We start from the raw sequence: 17,331 nt of genomic DNA on the forward strand, positions 1-17,331 counted from the left end.
GACCAGTAAAGGTTACAGAAACATAAACGGACAAGCATGATGAAATAAGGTGGGGGTGGGAGGGAAGGAGGGGTTCAGAGAGATGGCTTCTTAGGTGAGCTGGCTGGTGAATGTGGGCCTTGCAGCCAGAGGGCCTCTCATGAACAAAGCCATAGACGGGAAAATACATACAACCTGATTAGTGCAAGGAACTAGTTTTTTACATTGAGGTCTAACGGACATATAGTAAGATTTGTTTCAGTTATACAACATGTTGGCTCACCATTTGTATCTATTATGAAATGATAACCCCAATAAGTTTAGTTAATATTCATCACCAAACATAGTTTGTTGTTGTTGTTCTTCAGTTGCTCAGTTGTCTCCAAGTCTTTACAACCCCACGGATTGCAGCACACCAGGCTCCCCTGTCCATCACTGTCTCCCAGAGTTTGCTCAGACTCATGTGCATTGAGTCAGTGATGCCATCCAAGCATCTCATCTTCTGTCATCCCCCTCTCTGCCTGCCCTCAATCTTTCCCAGCATCAGGGTCTTTTCCATCAGGTGGCCAAAGTTTTGGAGCTTCAGCTTCAGCATCAGTCCTTCCAATGAAAATTCAGGTTTCCTTTCAGATTGAATGGTTTAATCTCCTTGCTATATAAGGGACCAAACATAAAGTGAAGTGAAGTCACTCAGTCGTGTCCGACTCTGCAACCGCATGGACTGTAGCCTACTACGCTCCTCTGTCCATGGGATTTTCCAGCCGAGAGTACTGGAGCAGGTTGCCATTTCCTTCTCCAGAGGATCTTCCTGACCTCTGGAAGTAAACATAGTTACTGAAATTCTTCCTTGTGATGAGAACTTTTAAGATTTACTCTCTTAGCAACTTATAAATATTTTACTATTGCTAGAACATAAACTAAAGGGGAAGGGATGCAGTTGGAAAACATGGTAAAGGTCAGAAGGTGGAAAGTTCTTTATGTTTTAAAGAGTTTGAACTCCATCCTCTAAGGGTTATGTGAAAATATGATGAGCTTTCAGGTTAAGAGCCAACATGGTCATGTGGGTATTTCAAAACTCTAATTCAAAAAAATACACTCACCCCAATGTTCATAGCAGCATTTTTTATAATAGACAAGACATGGAAGCAAGCTAAAGGTCCACTGGCAGAGGAATGGATAAAGAAGATGTGGTACATATATACAATGGAATATTATTCAGCCATAAAAAGGAATGAAATAATGCCGTGTATACCAACATGGATGGACCTAGAGATCATCATACTAAGTGAAGTAAGACAGAGAAAGACAAATATCACATGATGTCACTTATATGTGGAATCTGAAAAAACTGATACAAATATACTCATGAGCAAGATAGCAATGCAAAAGTAGGGAGTCAAGAGACGCCTGGATTAACAGGCAGATTTGGCCTTGGAGTACAGAATGAAGCAGGGCAAAGACTAATAGAGTTTTGCCAAGAGAACGCACTGGTAATAGCAAACACCCTCTTCCAACAACACAAGACTCTACACATGGACAACACCAGATGGTTAATACCGAAATCAGAATGATTATATTCTTTGCAGTCAAAGATGGAGAAGCTCTATACAGTCAGCAAAAACAAGACCAGGAGCTGACTGGCTCAGATCCTGAACCCCTTATTGCAAAATTCAGACTTAAGTTGAAGAAAGTAGGGAAAACCGCTAGACCATTCAGGTATGACCTTACAATTATATATCAAATCCCTTACGATTATACAGTGGAAGTGACAAATAGATTCAAGGGATTAGATCTGGTAGACAGAGTGCCTGAAGAAGTATGGATGGAGGTTTGTGACTTTGTACAGGAGGCAGGGATCAAGACCATCCCCCAATAACAGAAATGCAAAAAGGCAAAATGGTTGTATGAGGAGGCCTTACAAATAGTTGAGAAAACAAGAGAAGCTAAAGGCAAAGGAGAAAAGGGTTCCAGAGTTCCAAAAAATAGCAAAGAGAGATAAGAAAGCCTTCCTCAGATATCAATGCAAAGAAATAGAGGAAAACAACAGAATGGGAAGGACTAGAAATCTCTTCAAGAAAATCAGAGATACCAAGGGAACATTTCATGCAAAGATGGGCACAATAAAGGAAAGAAATGGTATGGACCCAACAGAAGCAGAAGATATTAAGAAAGGTGGCAAGAATACACAGAAGAACTATATAAAAAAGATCTTCATGACCCAGATAATCACGATGGTGTGATCACCAGCCTAGAGCCAGACATCCTGGAATGCAAACTCAAGTGGGTCGTAGGAAGTATCACTAAAAATGAAGCTAGTGGAGGTGATGGAATTCCAGTTGAGCTATTTCAAATCCTGAAAGATGATGCTGTGAAAGTGCTGCACTCAATATGCCAGCAAATTTGGAAAACTCAGAAGTGGCCCCAGGACCAGAAAAGGTCAGTTTTCATTCCAATCCCAAAGAAAGGCAATGCCAAAGAATGCTCAAACTACCGCACAACTGTACTCATCTCACACGCTAGTAAAGTAATGCTCAAAATTCTCCAAGCCAGGCTTCAGCAATACCTGAACCGTGAACTTCCAGATGTTCAAGCTGGATTTAGAAAAGACAGAGGAACCAGAGATCAAATTGCCAACATTCTCTGGATTATCAAAAAAGCAAAAGAGTTCCAGAAAAATATCTACTTCTGCTTTATTGACTATGCTAAAGCCTTTGACTATGTGGGAAACAACAAACTCTGGAAAATTCTTAAAAAGATGGGAATACCAGACCACCTGACCTGCCTCTTGAGAAACCTGTATGCAGGTCAGGAAGCAACAGTTAGAACTGGACATGGAACAACAGACTGGTTCCAAATAGAGAAAGGAGTACATCAAGGCTGTATATTGTCACCCTGCTTATTTAACTTATATGCAGAGTACATCATGAGAAATGCTGGGCTGGAAGAATTACAAGCTGGAATCAAGATTGCTGGGAGAAATATCAATGACCTCAGATATGCAGATGATACCACCCTTATGGCAGAAAGTGAAGAGCTAAAGAACCTACTGATGCAAGAGAAAGAGGAGAGTGAAAAAGGTGGCTTAAAACTCAGCATTCACAAAGCTGAGATCAAGGCATCTGGTCCCATCACTTCATGGCAAATAGATGGGTAAACAATGGAAACAATGACAGACTTTATTTTGGGGGGGCTCCAAAATCACTGCAGATGGTAACTGCAGCCATGAAATTAAAAGATGTTTGCTCCTTGGAAGAAAATTTATGCCCAACCTAGACAGCATATTAAAAAGCAGAGACATTACTTTGCCAACAAATGTCCATCTAGTCAAAGTTATGGTTTTTCCAGTAGTCATGTATGGATGTGAGAGTTGGACTATATAGAAAGCTGAGTGCAGAAGAATTGATGTTTTTGAACTGTGGTGTTGGAGAAGACTCTTGAGAGTCCCTTGGACTGCAAGGAGATCCAACCAGTCCATCCTAAAGGAGATCAGTCCTGGATGTTCATTGGAAGGACTGATGCTGAAGCTGAAACTCCAATACTTTGGCCACCTGATGCAAAGAACTGACTCATTTGAAAAGACCCTGATGCTGGGAAAGATTGAAGGCAGGAGGAGAAGGGGACGACAGAAGATGAGATAGTTGGATGACATCACCAACTCAATGAACATGAGTTTGAGTAAACTCCTGGAGTTGCGGTGGACAGGGAAGCCTGGCGTGCTGCGGTTCATGAGGTCACAAAGAGTCAGACACGACTGAACAACTGAAATGACTGACTGACAAGATGGTAATAGACTCACAGACAAAAAGAAAACTTATAGTTAAATGTGGGGGAAGGTATAAATTAGGAGTTTGGGATTAACATATAAACACTACTATAAATTAAAATAGATAACCAACAAGGAAATAAGTTCAATATTTTTAATAACCTATAATGGAAAAGAATCTGAAAAAGAATAGATGTACCTGTAACACTGGATCATTGTGCTGGACACCTGCCATTTCCCCACCAGGTAACTGTTTTTGTGTGCCATCCCCGGAGTTTTGCCAGATTCTCTGCATTTTCTCGCCCAGGTAGGACCCCAAAACTGGGATAATCTCAGAGCCTGGTCTCAGCCAAGTGTACTTACTGTCTGCACGGAATTCAGGACTGTGCTTGTTTTTACATCCACAGGGCCTTCTGACAGCTCTCCGTTTTGGATTCACAGCTTGGCCTCACAGTGAGGCCCATACAAGTCCTGTCATAAAAATGACACAAACTCACTGAGATGTTACAACTGGAAGAAGCCCAAGGGCTGATCTAGTCCATGTTCCTACTTACTTAAGGATTTCTCCCACTGAACCCTTCAAATGGTTGTTCAGCTCAAACTCAAGAAAATACCCTTTCCTTATAGAAACAGAAATTGTACTTTTCAATCTACATGTTGTAAAATCAAATTTTAGTCAATTTAGTCTGTATGGTCAAAGCTATGGTTTTTCTGGTAGTCATGTACAGATGTGAGAGTTGGACCATAAAAAAGGCCGAACACTGAAGAACTGATGTTTTCAAATTATGGTGTTGGAGAAAACTCTTGAGAGTCCCTTGGACAGCAAGGAGATCAAACCAGTCAATCCTAAAGGAAATCAACCCTGAATATTCATTGGAACGACTGATGCTGAAGCTGAAGCTCTAATACTCTGGCCACCTGATATGAAGAGCCAACTCACTGGAAAAGACCCTGATGCTGGGAAAGACCAAGGGTAGGAGGAGAAGGGGATGACAGAGGATGAGACTGTTTGATGGCATCACCAACTCAAAGGATATAAGTTTGAGGAAACTCCAGGAGATAGTGGAGGACAGAGGAACCTGGTGTGCTGAAGTCCATGGGGTCACAGAGTCAGACACAATTAAATGCAATTAAAAATCTATTAAATGCAAAGAGGATAAATGTTCCATGAAACTTCTATTCAGCTGGGGGTTGGGGATGAGGGGAGCGGTCCGTGTGTGAGTAAACTGTATCTCTTACTGGGAGTCACAGTCCCAAACTTCTGACACTGCCCGGCAGGATTACTCTTATCAACCCCAGGAAATCAATTTGCTTATCAGTTACTACATCAAACTTAGCTTTCATTTAAATCAAAATTGTCAACTTGCTAGCATCCATCCAGCGCAATCCTACTCCTAGTCTTTTTTCAGTTAATCTGCTCAGTTAGGCTCAATGTGTAGCATTTGGGGCTTTTCAGGTGGCCCTAGTGATAACCTTCTTGCCAATGCAGGAGACATAAGAGGCACAGGTTTGATCCCTGTGTTGGGAAGATCCCCTGGAGGATGAAATGGCAACCCACTCTAGTATTCTTACCTGGAGAATCCTATGGACAGAGAAGCTGTGGACTAAAGTCCATGGACTGCAAAGAGCTGGATACGACTAAAGCGACATAGCATGCACGAACGTGGAACATTTAATCCACTAATTTTTTACGTAAATGAGAAATGTAAAAGGATGTCCCTGGTGGTCCAGTGGTTAGGACTCCATGACCCCAATGCAGGGGACCCGGGTTCAATCCCTGGTCAGGGAACTAGATCCTGCGTGCAGCAACTAAGAATTAACGTGCTATAACTAAGACCTGGTGCAAACAAAAAACAATTTAAACAGAAAAGAATGATAAAGAGCATCATTAAATACCTTCTCCCCTCCTTCTGTCCCTCTGTGTCTCTCTCTCTAACTGGAAACTTGTTTTTTTGGCCAGCCTGGGCCAACAGTGCTCCCTGTGCAGCCACAGAACGCAAGGATCCTGGCTTGCTCAACACCTCTGTCACCCCCACACCAAGCTATTTTCCTGTAAAACAGGAGCCAGGAGTTCTTCACTGCTGACAGACACACTTCTCCCTGCTCGCGAATCTCTCCGAGTTGCGCTTACCGTTGCTTTTCTGCTGTTGTCGCTCTATCAGCTCTTCACCTTCGGCTGGAGAGAGGATATCCGGCCAGGCGAGCCCCTGCACACTCGGAAGTTCTGCTTCGATGCCGTGTCCCACAGCAGCCCCGTCACTCTGTACGACTGTCACGGCATGAAGGGGAACCAGCTCTGGGGCCATAGGAAGGTAAGGGCCGGCGTCCTGTGGGCAGGGCATCCTCCGCTACTCGGCTTGGGGTTCTCTAACGCAAAGATTTGTTTTGTTTAACACATTGCTTTCATTTAAATTGCCACATGAGAAGGAAATGGCACCCCACTCCAGTACTCTTGCCTGGAAAATCCCATGGATGGAGGATCTTGGTAGGCTACAGTTCATGGGGTCACAAAGAGTCGGACACGACTGAGTGACTTCACTTATGTTGGTAAAGAACCTACCTGCCAACGCAGGAGACGTAAGAGACACAGGTTGGATCCTTAGGTCGGGAAGATTCCCCTGGAGGAGGGCATGGCAAGCCACTCCAGTATTCTTGCCTGGAAGACAGAGGAGCCTGGCGGGCTACAGTCTGCGGGGTCACAAAGAGACATGACTGAGAGACTAAACAGCAAGTTTATGCAGGACACTTAATAAGTTCAAGGTGTAAAACGTAATAATTTGATATATGCATGAATTGAGAAAGAATCGGCACAAGTATAGTTAACAAATCCATCGCTGAGCAGTTACAGTCTCGTGTGTGTAATGAGAACATTTAAGATTTACTCTCTTGAGACTTCCCTGGTGGCCCAGGGGTTAAGACCCCGCTTTGCAATGAAGGGGACCCTTCAATGAAGTTTCAATCCCTGGTCAGGGAACTAAGATCCCACATGTGGCAGGGCCAGTAAGCTTGCGTGCTACAGCTAAGACCAGATGCAGGCAAATAAAAGCAAATAAGTAAAACCACATTATATGTTAAAAAAAAAATCCAGTCTCTTAGCAACTTTCAAGTAAATGATACAGAATTATTCACTGTGGTCTCCATGCTGAACATAACATGCCCAGAAACGTACCCATCTCAGAACTCGACCACCCTCCCCGACCCTTCTCCCCAGCTGTCAGTTTCTGTTTATGGGGCCACCACCAGAAGAGGAGGGGCTCGTGTAACTAGGCTCCCTTGTGTCTCCCACCACAGCAGGCGCCCAGGGTGAGCCCCGTTTGTGGTTATTATCACCACCAGGGGGAGCCCTGCGACAAGAACAGTGACTTGCTGAAGCGCCTTCAATGAAAACACTAAAATTAACACCCATATCCCAAAGACATCTGAAAGGAGAAGCTGCTTTCCCTCCTCTTCAGCCCCTACGTCTAGTTTGTCACTAAGACACGTGACCCCACCCTGCCTGCCATTTCTGTGGCTGCAGACCCTGATTTCAGACCTGCCCATCTCAGCCCTGGATGAGTGGAACAACTGCCCAAAGGGCCACCCTGCCACCCTTTCCCCCGACCCACCTTCCATCCTGAAGTCAGAGGGGTACCCACAAACTCTGGTCACTATATTCTTCTGGTTTATACACCACCTGGTTTCCCACTGAGAAGATAAAGTGCCTTCTCCCAAATTCTCATCCTGACGCTTCACAATCTGGTCAACGTCCCAGTTGCTTGTCAAGCTAAGACATCCTAATTCATCCTAAAACTGAAATGTGATTTTTTTTTTTTTAATTTTGCTGCATCAGGCCTTAGTTGCTACAAACTCTAAGTTGTGGCATGTGGGATCTAGTTCCCCGACCAGAGATCCAACCCAAGCCTCCTGCATTGGGAGCTTGCAGTCTTAGCCACCGGACCACCAGGGAAGTCCCTGTAATCTTGAAGAAGCTATTTCACGTGTAATTTTCAACTTCCACATCAATATAATACAGACAACAATTTGGTGAGATAAACCGTGGAAAATTTCCAGCACGACTTCTGACCGTATATGATCAGATTTCCACCCAAGTGGGTAACAAGTATAAATTTTACATGGAAAATGGTGGTGAGTCCTGATATACAGCAATCTATACCATGAAATGGACCTTTCCTGGTGGTTCAGTGGTAAAGAATCTGCCTGCCAATGCGGGAGACACGGGTTCGATCCCCTGGAGAAGGGAATGACAACCACTCCAGTATTCTTGCCTGGAGAATTTCATGGACAGAGGAGCCTGGTGAGCTACAGTCCATGAGTCATGAGTCTCAAAGAGTTGGACAGGACTGAGTGACTAAATAACAACGACAACGATGCTAAGAAATATTAACTCCTGTTATCCTTGCAGAGTAAAAGCGACCTCCCATGTCCTTTTCTTGCAAGGAAACGTTTTTATGGGACTATAACACATATCTTCATTGGGGTCTCCCCAGATGTAGACCCTGAAGTGAGGATTTGAATGCCAGTAGTTTATTTGGGAGATGTCCCCAAAAATCATGGCAGGGAAGTGAAACATGAAACATGAAAGGGAGGAGAGCCAGTACAGGGTATGTGATGAAGATAGTACCACTGCGGGCATGTGTCCTACTAAGTCGCTCAGTCATGTCTGACTCTTTGCGACCCCGTACGATAGCCCATCGGGCTCCTCTGTGCATGATCGGGCTCCTCTGTCCATGGGATTCTCCAGCCAAGAGTACTAGTGTGGGTGGCTGTTTCCTACTCTAGGGGATCTTCCTGATCCAGGGATCGAACCCACATCTCTCTCGTCTCCTGCATTGGCAGGTGGGTTCCTTACCCCTTGCGCCACCTGTAGGGGGGAGCTCAAGTCCCCAACCCCAGAGGCAAGGGGGAGGGGATATTCACACACCAGCACAGCTGGTCTTGGCCTAGGGCTACTCCTGGTTGGGGGTGTGGTGTCCATTCCTGACACCTCTGTGCGGGCTGCTGCTCTTGCAGGCAGAGCCGTTCTAGAGCCCCGAGAACAGCCTAACAGAGAGAGAGACAGTGGCCAGCTTCAGAGGTCAGGCCAGCAGGCACCCAAGTCCTGGGGCCTGAAGAGCTGTGGGCAAACGCTGTGAGAACCCTGCCCTACCCATCCATCCTTGCCAACAACACACAGCACGTCAGTTTCTTTTTCTTTTCCTTTCTCAGTTCTGTGGTTATAGAATGAGATCACACACAGGTCTGTTAGCCTTTTGGGATAGCTTCTTTGAGAAGAACCCGTTCAAATCTGTTGACCATGTTTTAACATGGGTTGTCTGGATTTTTTTGTTGTTGTTAACAGATTTGGAAGCTTTTTTGGTGTATCTAGGTATAGTGCTTTGTTGGATATTTGTAAATATCTGACTCCAGTCAGTATCTAGCCTTTTCTCCCTCCTTGGTGAAGAGCTGTTCTTTATGATTAGTGTCTTCTGTGTCCTGTTTAGGAAATCTTTGCCCACACCAAACACATGAAGCCAGTGTTCTAAGGCATCTTTGGCAGCTTTGTGGTTTAATCTTCCGCATTGTGGTACATATTCCTGAATAGTTTTTGTGTACAGTGTAAGAGGGGGGTGATTATTTGTTTCATATTTATATTCAATTATCAATCATAATTTACTAAAAAAAAATTTCCTACTGCAAGAAAGTGGAGCCTTTGTCATAAGTCAAGGGACCTTATATACCTGGTCTGTTTATGAATCCTCATGTTTTTAACCCTCTGACCAGTAAGTCTTAGCCATACAGAAAGTAAACTGATAGAAACTAACAATCTAATAAGAACCAAAACCCCACTAACCTGTTAGTGGTGAAATGTTTCAGCTTCCCTTTGGAAACTGGGGGCATCCCTAGTGGCTCAAACAGGAAAGAATCTGCCTGCAATTAAGGAGACCTGAGTTCAATCCCTGGGTCGGGAACATCCCCTGGAGGAGGGCATAGCAACCAACTTCAGTGATCTTGTCTGGAGAATCCCATGGGTGGAGGAGTCTGACGGGCTATAGTCCATAGGTTTGCAAAGAGTCAGACGAGAGTCAGCACGCACATACAAAAATTCAATCAAGATATTAAAGAAAGTAAAATTACCTGAAAAAAAAAAAAAGGCTAATAAGACAACATTGTGAAGGTAGCTGTTCTTAACCAGGTGTTTAAATTTCATGCAAAACCATTCAAATCCCAGCAGGTTTATTTGTGGACACTGATGAGCAGAGTCTGAAATTTACATGGAGATGAAACGGTCAAGAATAGCCAAGAAAACACTGAAGAAGAACAAGAACAAGTATCAAACGTTATAAGAAATGCACTTATTAGTGTAGTCTGCTGTTGGCATAAGGACAGACTGATGATCTAGAAGGGGAGGCCTAAAAGGTTCTGATGGGGCAGCCGAGAATCACTTTTCTTGTTCCAGCTTTCAGCTACTTTCCTTACACTACTCCTCTCTCCTGCTTCTGCTGGAATTGCCCCCTGCGTGTATTCCTATCCCATTCTGTTCCTTTCTTTGTACTTAGCGCATGTGTGATTCACAGCTAGTCTCCCCTTAGTTAACCACTTGAGGGCAGGAACTTTTTCTCTGATTCCTGTATAGTCTGCCTAATACCTACTACATGTGTGCAGGCTAAGTCGTTTCAGTTGCGTCCAGCTCTTCGACACTATGGACTGTAGCCCGTCAGGTTCCTCTGTCCATGGGATTTTCCAGGCAGGAATACTGGAGTGGGTTGCTATGCCCACCTCCAGGGGATCTTCCCAACCCAGGGTTCGAAACCACATCTCTTACGTCTCCTGCATTGGCAGACAGATTCTTTACCACTAGTGCCACCTGGGAAGCCCCACCTACTACACAGACATTCCTAAATAAGCATTTGTTGAATGGACTCAGTTATTGATCTGACCCTGTCCTTATGAACCCCAAGCTGCGCTGGATACAACGTAACACATCTTGTGGTCTCAGAACCACTACCAGGCCTCCCCAAAGTATGACAGTGAAAAGTGTGCATCACGTTTCTGAGTTGCTCTCTGGAGGCCTTCGTACAGTTTAACTTCCACAAGAAAGGGCTTAAAAATATCATCAACAGGGGACTTCCCTGGTGGTCCAATGGCTAAGACTCTGCACTCCCAATGCAGAGGGCCTAAGTTCAATTCCTAGTCAGGGAATGAGATCCCACGTGCAGCAACTAAGATTGTGCATACTGCAACTAAGACTCCATTGTTCAGTCACTAAGTCCTGTCTGACTCTTTGTGACCCCATGGACTACAGCACGGCAGGCCTCCCTGTCCTTCACTATCTCCCAAAGTTTGCCCAAGTCCCAGTCCATTCAGTTGGTGATGCTATCCAACCAGTGATGCTAAGACCTGGTGCAGCCAAATAAATAAATAAAATTAAATATTTTTTAAAATATCATCAAATTAGAAAATACAGATTAAAAGGTACACGTCAGGCTAAACTGATAACATTGAAACAGTCACATTACTTTAGAAAGTGAGTGGGTGGAATTCTTGGCATATGTCTGCATCTGACTATTTATGGGACCCTATGATACAAGCCAGGGCTTTGGCCGCTCAGCCCATAAACTCCTTCTGGCCCACAAAGATGCCAGATGGACGGCCACACGTTGTTATTTTTAAATTATTCCGGTTATGTATTGATTTAGAGCCTAAAATGAGGAAATGAAGAGTTTAATTAAAAGGCATGGAATTTGACTCTGGTTCTGATAAACGAAGCCCCACTACAGAGTTCTGGACTTGTGGTCACATTTAGACAGTCAGCCTACCCCCAGTCGGCCCAGTTATTTCTGGATAGTCCCAAGTATTACAAAGCTCCAAGGCCTTCGGGGTGCATGCGTGCTCAGTCCCTCAGTTGTGTCTGACTCCTCGTGACCCCGTGGACTATAATCTGCCAGGCTTCTCTGTCAGTGGAATTTTTCATACTGAAAAAAATGGCAAGTAGGTTGCCATTTCCTTCTCCAGGGGATCTTCCTGATCCAGGGATCAAACCCACATCCCCAGTGGATCCTGAATTGCTGGTAGATTCCTTATTGCTGAGCCACCTGTGAAGCTTTTGGTACCACACAGATTAAATTTAATCCATTTTGGTCAAGACAGATTCCTAATACTTAAACAAAGCTTGTCTGACCTTTACTCCTTACTTCCAATTAAATGGCCCAATTTCCTGCCACTGTTCTTGAGATGACTTCACTGGGCTCACCTCAGCCTCCTGGACACTGATTCTTAACACACTCCAGATGGTCCTAGAGGTTGGCATGATGTCCAGAATGGAACACAGTATCCTAGGCGTGTTTAACCAAGGACGAGAATGAGTTTCTAGCACCCTTTTGTTGGGAATTTTTTTAAAAATCATTTATTTCTTTATTTGGCTGCCCCAGGTTACTTAGTTGTGGCATTCAGGATCTTCTAGCCGTGGCACGTGAACTCTTAGTTGCAGCATATGGGATCTAGTTCCCTGACCAGGGATTGAACCCCAGGCCCCCGGCATTGGGAGCTCGGAGTCTTAGCCACTGGACTACCAGGGAAGTCCTGTCTAGCGCCTTTTTGTCATGAGAAATGTCTGTTAAATTAGCTCGTGCTGATTGGTTTTCGGCCTTCACTTCACATACTTAGCTTCTTAATGAGTTTTCAGTATTTAAAAGACCACGTTCGCTTTGCTACACAGACATGTCACTTCAGTCTTACACCTGTGTGGAGCTCCTCTCATTCCTGTGTAAGCCATCCACTGGTTTCTGTTAAATTCTCCCTCGCCAGATTTACCCCTGCCTGGACTTTGGTCCAAGTTATTAACAAGTGAACTAGTTTTATTCCAGCCATGAATTAGAGCAGATCAGTGGGCATGCAGGCCCTCATCCAAGGCCCTGATCCCAGTGAACAAGGCCCAGAACTGAGCCTCCCATCACATAATGGAGCTGACGCTGATCCACAGGCAGTAGTCATTCAACCAGATACAAGCTCAACTAACAGCGAATCACCTTCTAGCCCACATTTCTCCAGCTGACCCACAGGGGAAAAAAGGAGGATTTTCAAATGTCTTGCTGATACCAGGTACACAATGTCTATATCATATCCTATACCCTGAAGATAACAGAGACATAAGTGTTATGCCCTGAGAAGCTGGGATCCTCTGTTCAAATAGATGAATCAAAGATGAGGGAGGCTAGTAGCCCCTGGGAGGTAAAGGCCTTCACCGCTGCCTTGAAACTACGTTTTCACCAGGGTAACCTTCCCATTCTGTTTTTATTCCATATGTTTAACCCGGCTGAAGTTGTGACATCACTTAGAGGTCACATCCTTTTCTTCCACATTTGGATACCTTAGCCACCACCTGCTGGTCACCATTCTACTGCATACATTCAGCTGCCACCCTCTGGTCACCAGTAGAAAGGTTTCATCACGGTTTCTATCTCGGGCTCTAATATGTGGACAAAGACCGGCTAAAGGGAATGCCGGCCAAGATAGAGACTGTCACACTTGAAAGGACCTTGGTAACTGGGATTATACGCGTGTGAGATCAGCATTTGCTAACGGGACAGCTCTTCCCTGGGGGCAGGTGTGGGTCTGGGACTGGACTGCTGGCTGGCTCGGCTGAGAGGGGGCGGGGCGGGCAGAGGCCCCGGGGGACCCAGGGTGGGAGTCCCCCCTGAGACCACCAGCAGTGGTCTTGCCTCTGGGATTTTGGGAAACTTGTTTCCTCATTATCAAATGGCAATAATGACAGTATCAGCCTCAGAAGATTATCATGGGGGGCTTCCCTGGTGGTCCAGTGGTTAAGAATCTGCACGCCAACGCAGGGGACACAGGTTTGATCCCTAGTCAGGAAGCTAAGATCCCACATGTTGAAGGGCAATTAAGCCTGCCCACCAAAACTCAGACTCGATGCAGCCAAATAATTTTTTTTAAAAGAAAGTTATTGTGATAATGAAATAAAATGCAAATACCCCTAGGACGCGACACTTCACGAGTGTTAGCTCACTGTCCTGTGTGTGTGTGCTACGTTGTTTCAATCACGTCCGCCTCCTTGTGACCCCATGGCCTGTAGCCCACCAGGCTCCTCTGTCCACGGGGATTCTCCAGGCAACAATCCTGGAGTGGGTTGCCATGCCCTCCTCCAGGGGATCTTCCCAACCCAGCAGTCGAACCCACGTCTCTCGTGTTTCCTGCATTGGCAGGCAGGTTCTTTACCACTGTGCCACATGCCCAAAAATCTTTCTTCTGATTTGACTTTCGCTCTCCTAGTACCTTCACATCCAGGAGAAGACAGGCTGTCCTGTCATCTTCCTGTACTATTGCAGCTGTGTAGCTGCCACTAAATACTAGAATGCAAATTCCACAAGAGCAGGGCTTTATCTGCTTTCTTTCGTGCAGAATCCTCAGTACCTTCAACACTGTTTGGCCCATAGTAGATTGGAGAAGGCAAGGGCACCCTACTCCAGTACTCTTGCCTGGAAAATCCCACGGACAGAGGAGCCTGGTAGGCTGCAGTCCGTGGGGTCGCTGGGAGTCGGACACGACTGAGCGACTTCAGTTTCACTTTTCACTTTCATGCATTGGAGAAGGAAATGGCAACCCACTCCAGTGTTCTTGCCTGGAGAATCCCAGGGACGGGGGAGCCTGGTGGGCTGCCGTCTATGGGGTCGCACAGAGTCGGACACGACTGAAGCGACTTAGCAGCAGCAGCAGCAGCAGATGTCGAACAAGTAAATGCACCCAGGTTCCTGGTTGTCCGCATTCACTCTCTCTTTAGGTTGCTTATGTGGTTGAAGTAGATAAAGAGAGAAAAGCTAAGTAGAACATTGAACACTATGGAAGCCCAACACATAAATACATACTCGACAAAGAGCAGCTATTATGATGTTGACATGACTCCCGGCAGGTTTACGGAAGGGAGATAAACAGCTATGGACAGATGGAAACAAGATCAGGAACAGATGGGTTTTCTCTACTCTCAGAGTTTTCAGTCTAATAGGGAAGCTGAAAATTTTTTTAATTGAATATATTAAGTGTACCGGATAATATGGTAACTCAACATGAGGCTCAACCTAGGTCAGAGAGGCAGACAAGGCTGCTCTGACATCTACCCTGTAAATGGAGACCAGAAAGGGAAACAGGATTTAGGTAAATGAAGAGAAGCATCTGAAAAAGAATGGATATGTGTATAACTGAACCATGCTGCTGCGCACCTGAAAGGAACACAGCATTGTAAATCAACTATGTTGCTATTGCTATTGCTCAGTTGCTAAGTCGTATCTGACTCTTTGTGACCCCACGGACTGTAGCCCTCCAGGCTCCACTGTCCGTGGGATTCTCCAGGCAAGAATACTGGAGTGCGTTGCCATGCCCTCCTCCAGGGGATCTTCCTGACCCAGTGAACGAACCCGCATCTGCTGCATTGACAGGCAGATTCATCACCAACCAAGCCACCAGGGAAATCAAATCAACTATAGTGATAGTCGTTCGTTTGTGTCCGACTCTGCAACTCCATGGACTGCCAGTCTCCTCCATCTGGGGATTTCCCAGGCAAGAAAACTGGAGTGGGTTGTCTTTCCTTTCTCCATCCCGACCCAGAGATGGAACCTGGGTCTCCCACACTGTAGGCAGATTCTTTACCATCTGAGCCACCAGAGAAGCCATATACTCCAATACACTCTAATTTAAAATAAAAGTTTTTTTAAAATCCCAGATATAGGGATCAGCTTGTACAAAGGCCGTCTGGTGAGGAAGAGCTTTGTTTTCTGGAAGCATGTAGCAACCGGGTGAAGTGTGGGGGGAGATGATGCCCTCTGAGGCCAGGGGCAGGACCTTGTGTACAAGACCTCAGGACTACGCTAAGAATTCAGCCGAGAGACGGGCCAGAGTGTGAATGGTGTGAAGAGCAGAGCTCCAACATACCACTCCTGGTTCTGTAAGGTTTCTGCTGCTCCTAGAATTGAGGGTACACGCACACCCATCATTTACCTGTAGCCCAGAAGCCAGCAATGGAGAGGACGGTGGGGCCGCCAGCACCGCTTCCACCTCAGTGCGCACATGGAAGCCTCAGTCAGTCAGGACGCCAGAAGCATGATTTCTGACTGGCCAAATTACCCACTGATGCAGGAAGACCAGTTTTCTCGTCCTGTGAGGAATTGTACCTGTCACAGAAGAAATGGAAAAGGAGAGACAATAAGACTGCATCGTCCCCATTCTGCCTGCTGCTGCTGCTGCTAAGTCACTTCAGTCGTGTCCGACTCTGTGTGACCCCATAGACGGCAGCCCACCAGGCTCCGCCATCCCTGGGATTCTCCAGGCAAGAACACTGGAGTGGGTTGCCATTTCCTTCTCCAATGCATGAAAGTGAAAAGTCAAACTGAAGTCGCACAGTCATGTTCGACTCTTCTCGACCCCATGGACTGCAGGCTACAGGCTCCTTCGTCCATGGGATTTTCCAGGCTAGAGTACTGGAGTGGGGTACCATTGCTTTCTCCACCCTTCTATCTACCAGGGTGTTATTTGCATTCTCCAGAGTTCTTCCAGAACTCAAAGGCCACTCATATATCAACATGGTTCTTCTCCACAACCTTAGGAGGTGGGAAGGCAGATATTTTTTATCCCTTCTCTCATCCCTCCCTCCTCCTCCCACTCCATTCATTTTGCAGATGGAAAACTGAAATCACTGCCGAATGAAATGACCATCAAAGATTATCATCAGAGATAAAACTAGGATTAAAATCAGATTCATCATCTTGAGCCTCCTTTCCCTCCCATCCATATTAGAAATAAGAGGACATGAAGCTTTTATCTCTTACAAACACATTTGCTGTCCATGTGAGTTGTGGGCTCCCAGGCAGCACAACAACTTGCTTGAAAACCCAGGCCTTAACATTGCACCCCAGTCTCTTCCTGGTGTAGAATGAGCCCATCCTCTGGAATTCTCTGCTTGCTCTCTGTGCTTCAGCCACACCAGTGACCTGCTTGTCCCCCCATGATGGACAGAGCCTCCCATCGCCTCTGACTCATCTCCTACTGCTCTCTCTCACCCTGGCCTCCTCATGTTCTTCTGACCCACACTTAGGGTGTTCCCGCTTAGGGCCTCTGCACTGGGTGTTCCCCTACCTGAAACCTCTGCCTCCAGATATCTTCATGGCCAACTCCCTTACCTTCTTCAAATTTCCCCTACTCAAGTGTCACCTTCCAGGTGAGGTTCACCCTTATCTCCCTGTTTAAGTTCGCACACCAGCCCCTCCCTTGGCACCTTTGAACAAGCTACACATTTTACATATTATTCTTGCTGCTATTGAGTCACTAAGTCATGTCCAGCTCTTTGAGATCCCATGGACTGCAGCATGCCAAGCTTCCCTGTCCTTAACTACCTCCCTGAGTTTCCTCAAACCTATGTCCTTTGAGTCGGCGATGCTACCTAACCATCTCATGCTCTGTCATCCCCTTCTCCTCCAGCCCTCACTCTTTCCCAGCTTCAGGGTCTTTTCCAATAAGTCAGCTCTTCATATCAGGTGGCCCAAGTATTGGAGTTTTAGTGTCAGCATCAGTTCTTCCAATGAGTATTCAGGGTTGATTTTCTG

At 45.7% G+C, this 17,331-nt stretch overlaps 1 protein-coding gene and 1 non-coding gene across 2 annotated transcripts in view; both read left to right on the forward strand.

Moving 5' to 3' along the window:
* The window catches only part of GALNTL6 (polypeptide N-acetylgalactosaminyltransferase like 6), a 1,502,749-nt gene that overhangs the window by 1,475,778 nt on the left and 9,640 nt on the right, over positions 1-17,331 (forward strand). The window contains exon 11 of the mRNA XM_019965771.2: positions 5,905-6,054. Within this exon, the coding sequence (XP_019821330.1) occupies positions 5,905-6,054 (150 nt within the window). The remainder of the gene's footprint in view (positions 1-5,904; positions 6,055-17,331) is intronic.
* Positions 10,849-10,921, forward strand: TRNAG-CCC (transfer RNA glycine (anticodon CCC)). Its single transcript has one exon. It is a non-coding gene; the product is annotated as a tRNA-Gly (tRNA).

Source organism: Bos indicus, chromosome 8 (assembly GCF_029378745.1).
Source record: "Bos indicus isolate NIAB-ARS_2022 breed Sahiwal x Tharparkar chromosome 8, NIAB-ARS_B.indTharparkar_mat_pri_1.0, whole genome shotgun sequence".
Lineage (NCBI taxonomy): Eukaryota > Metazoa > Chordata > Mammalia > Artiodactyla > Bovidae > Bos > Bos indicus.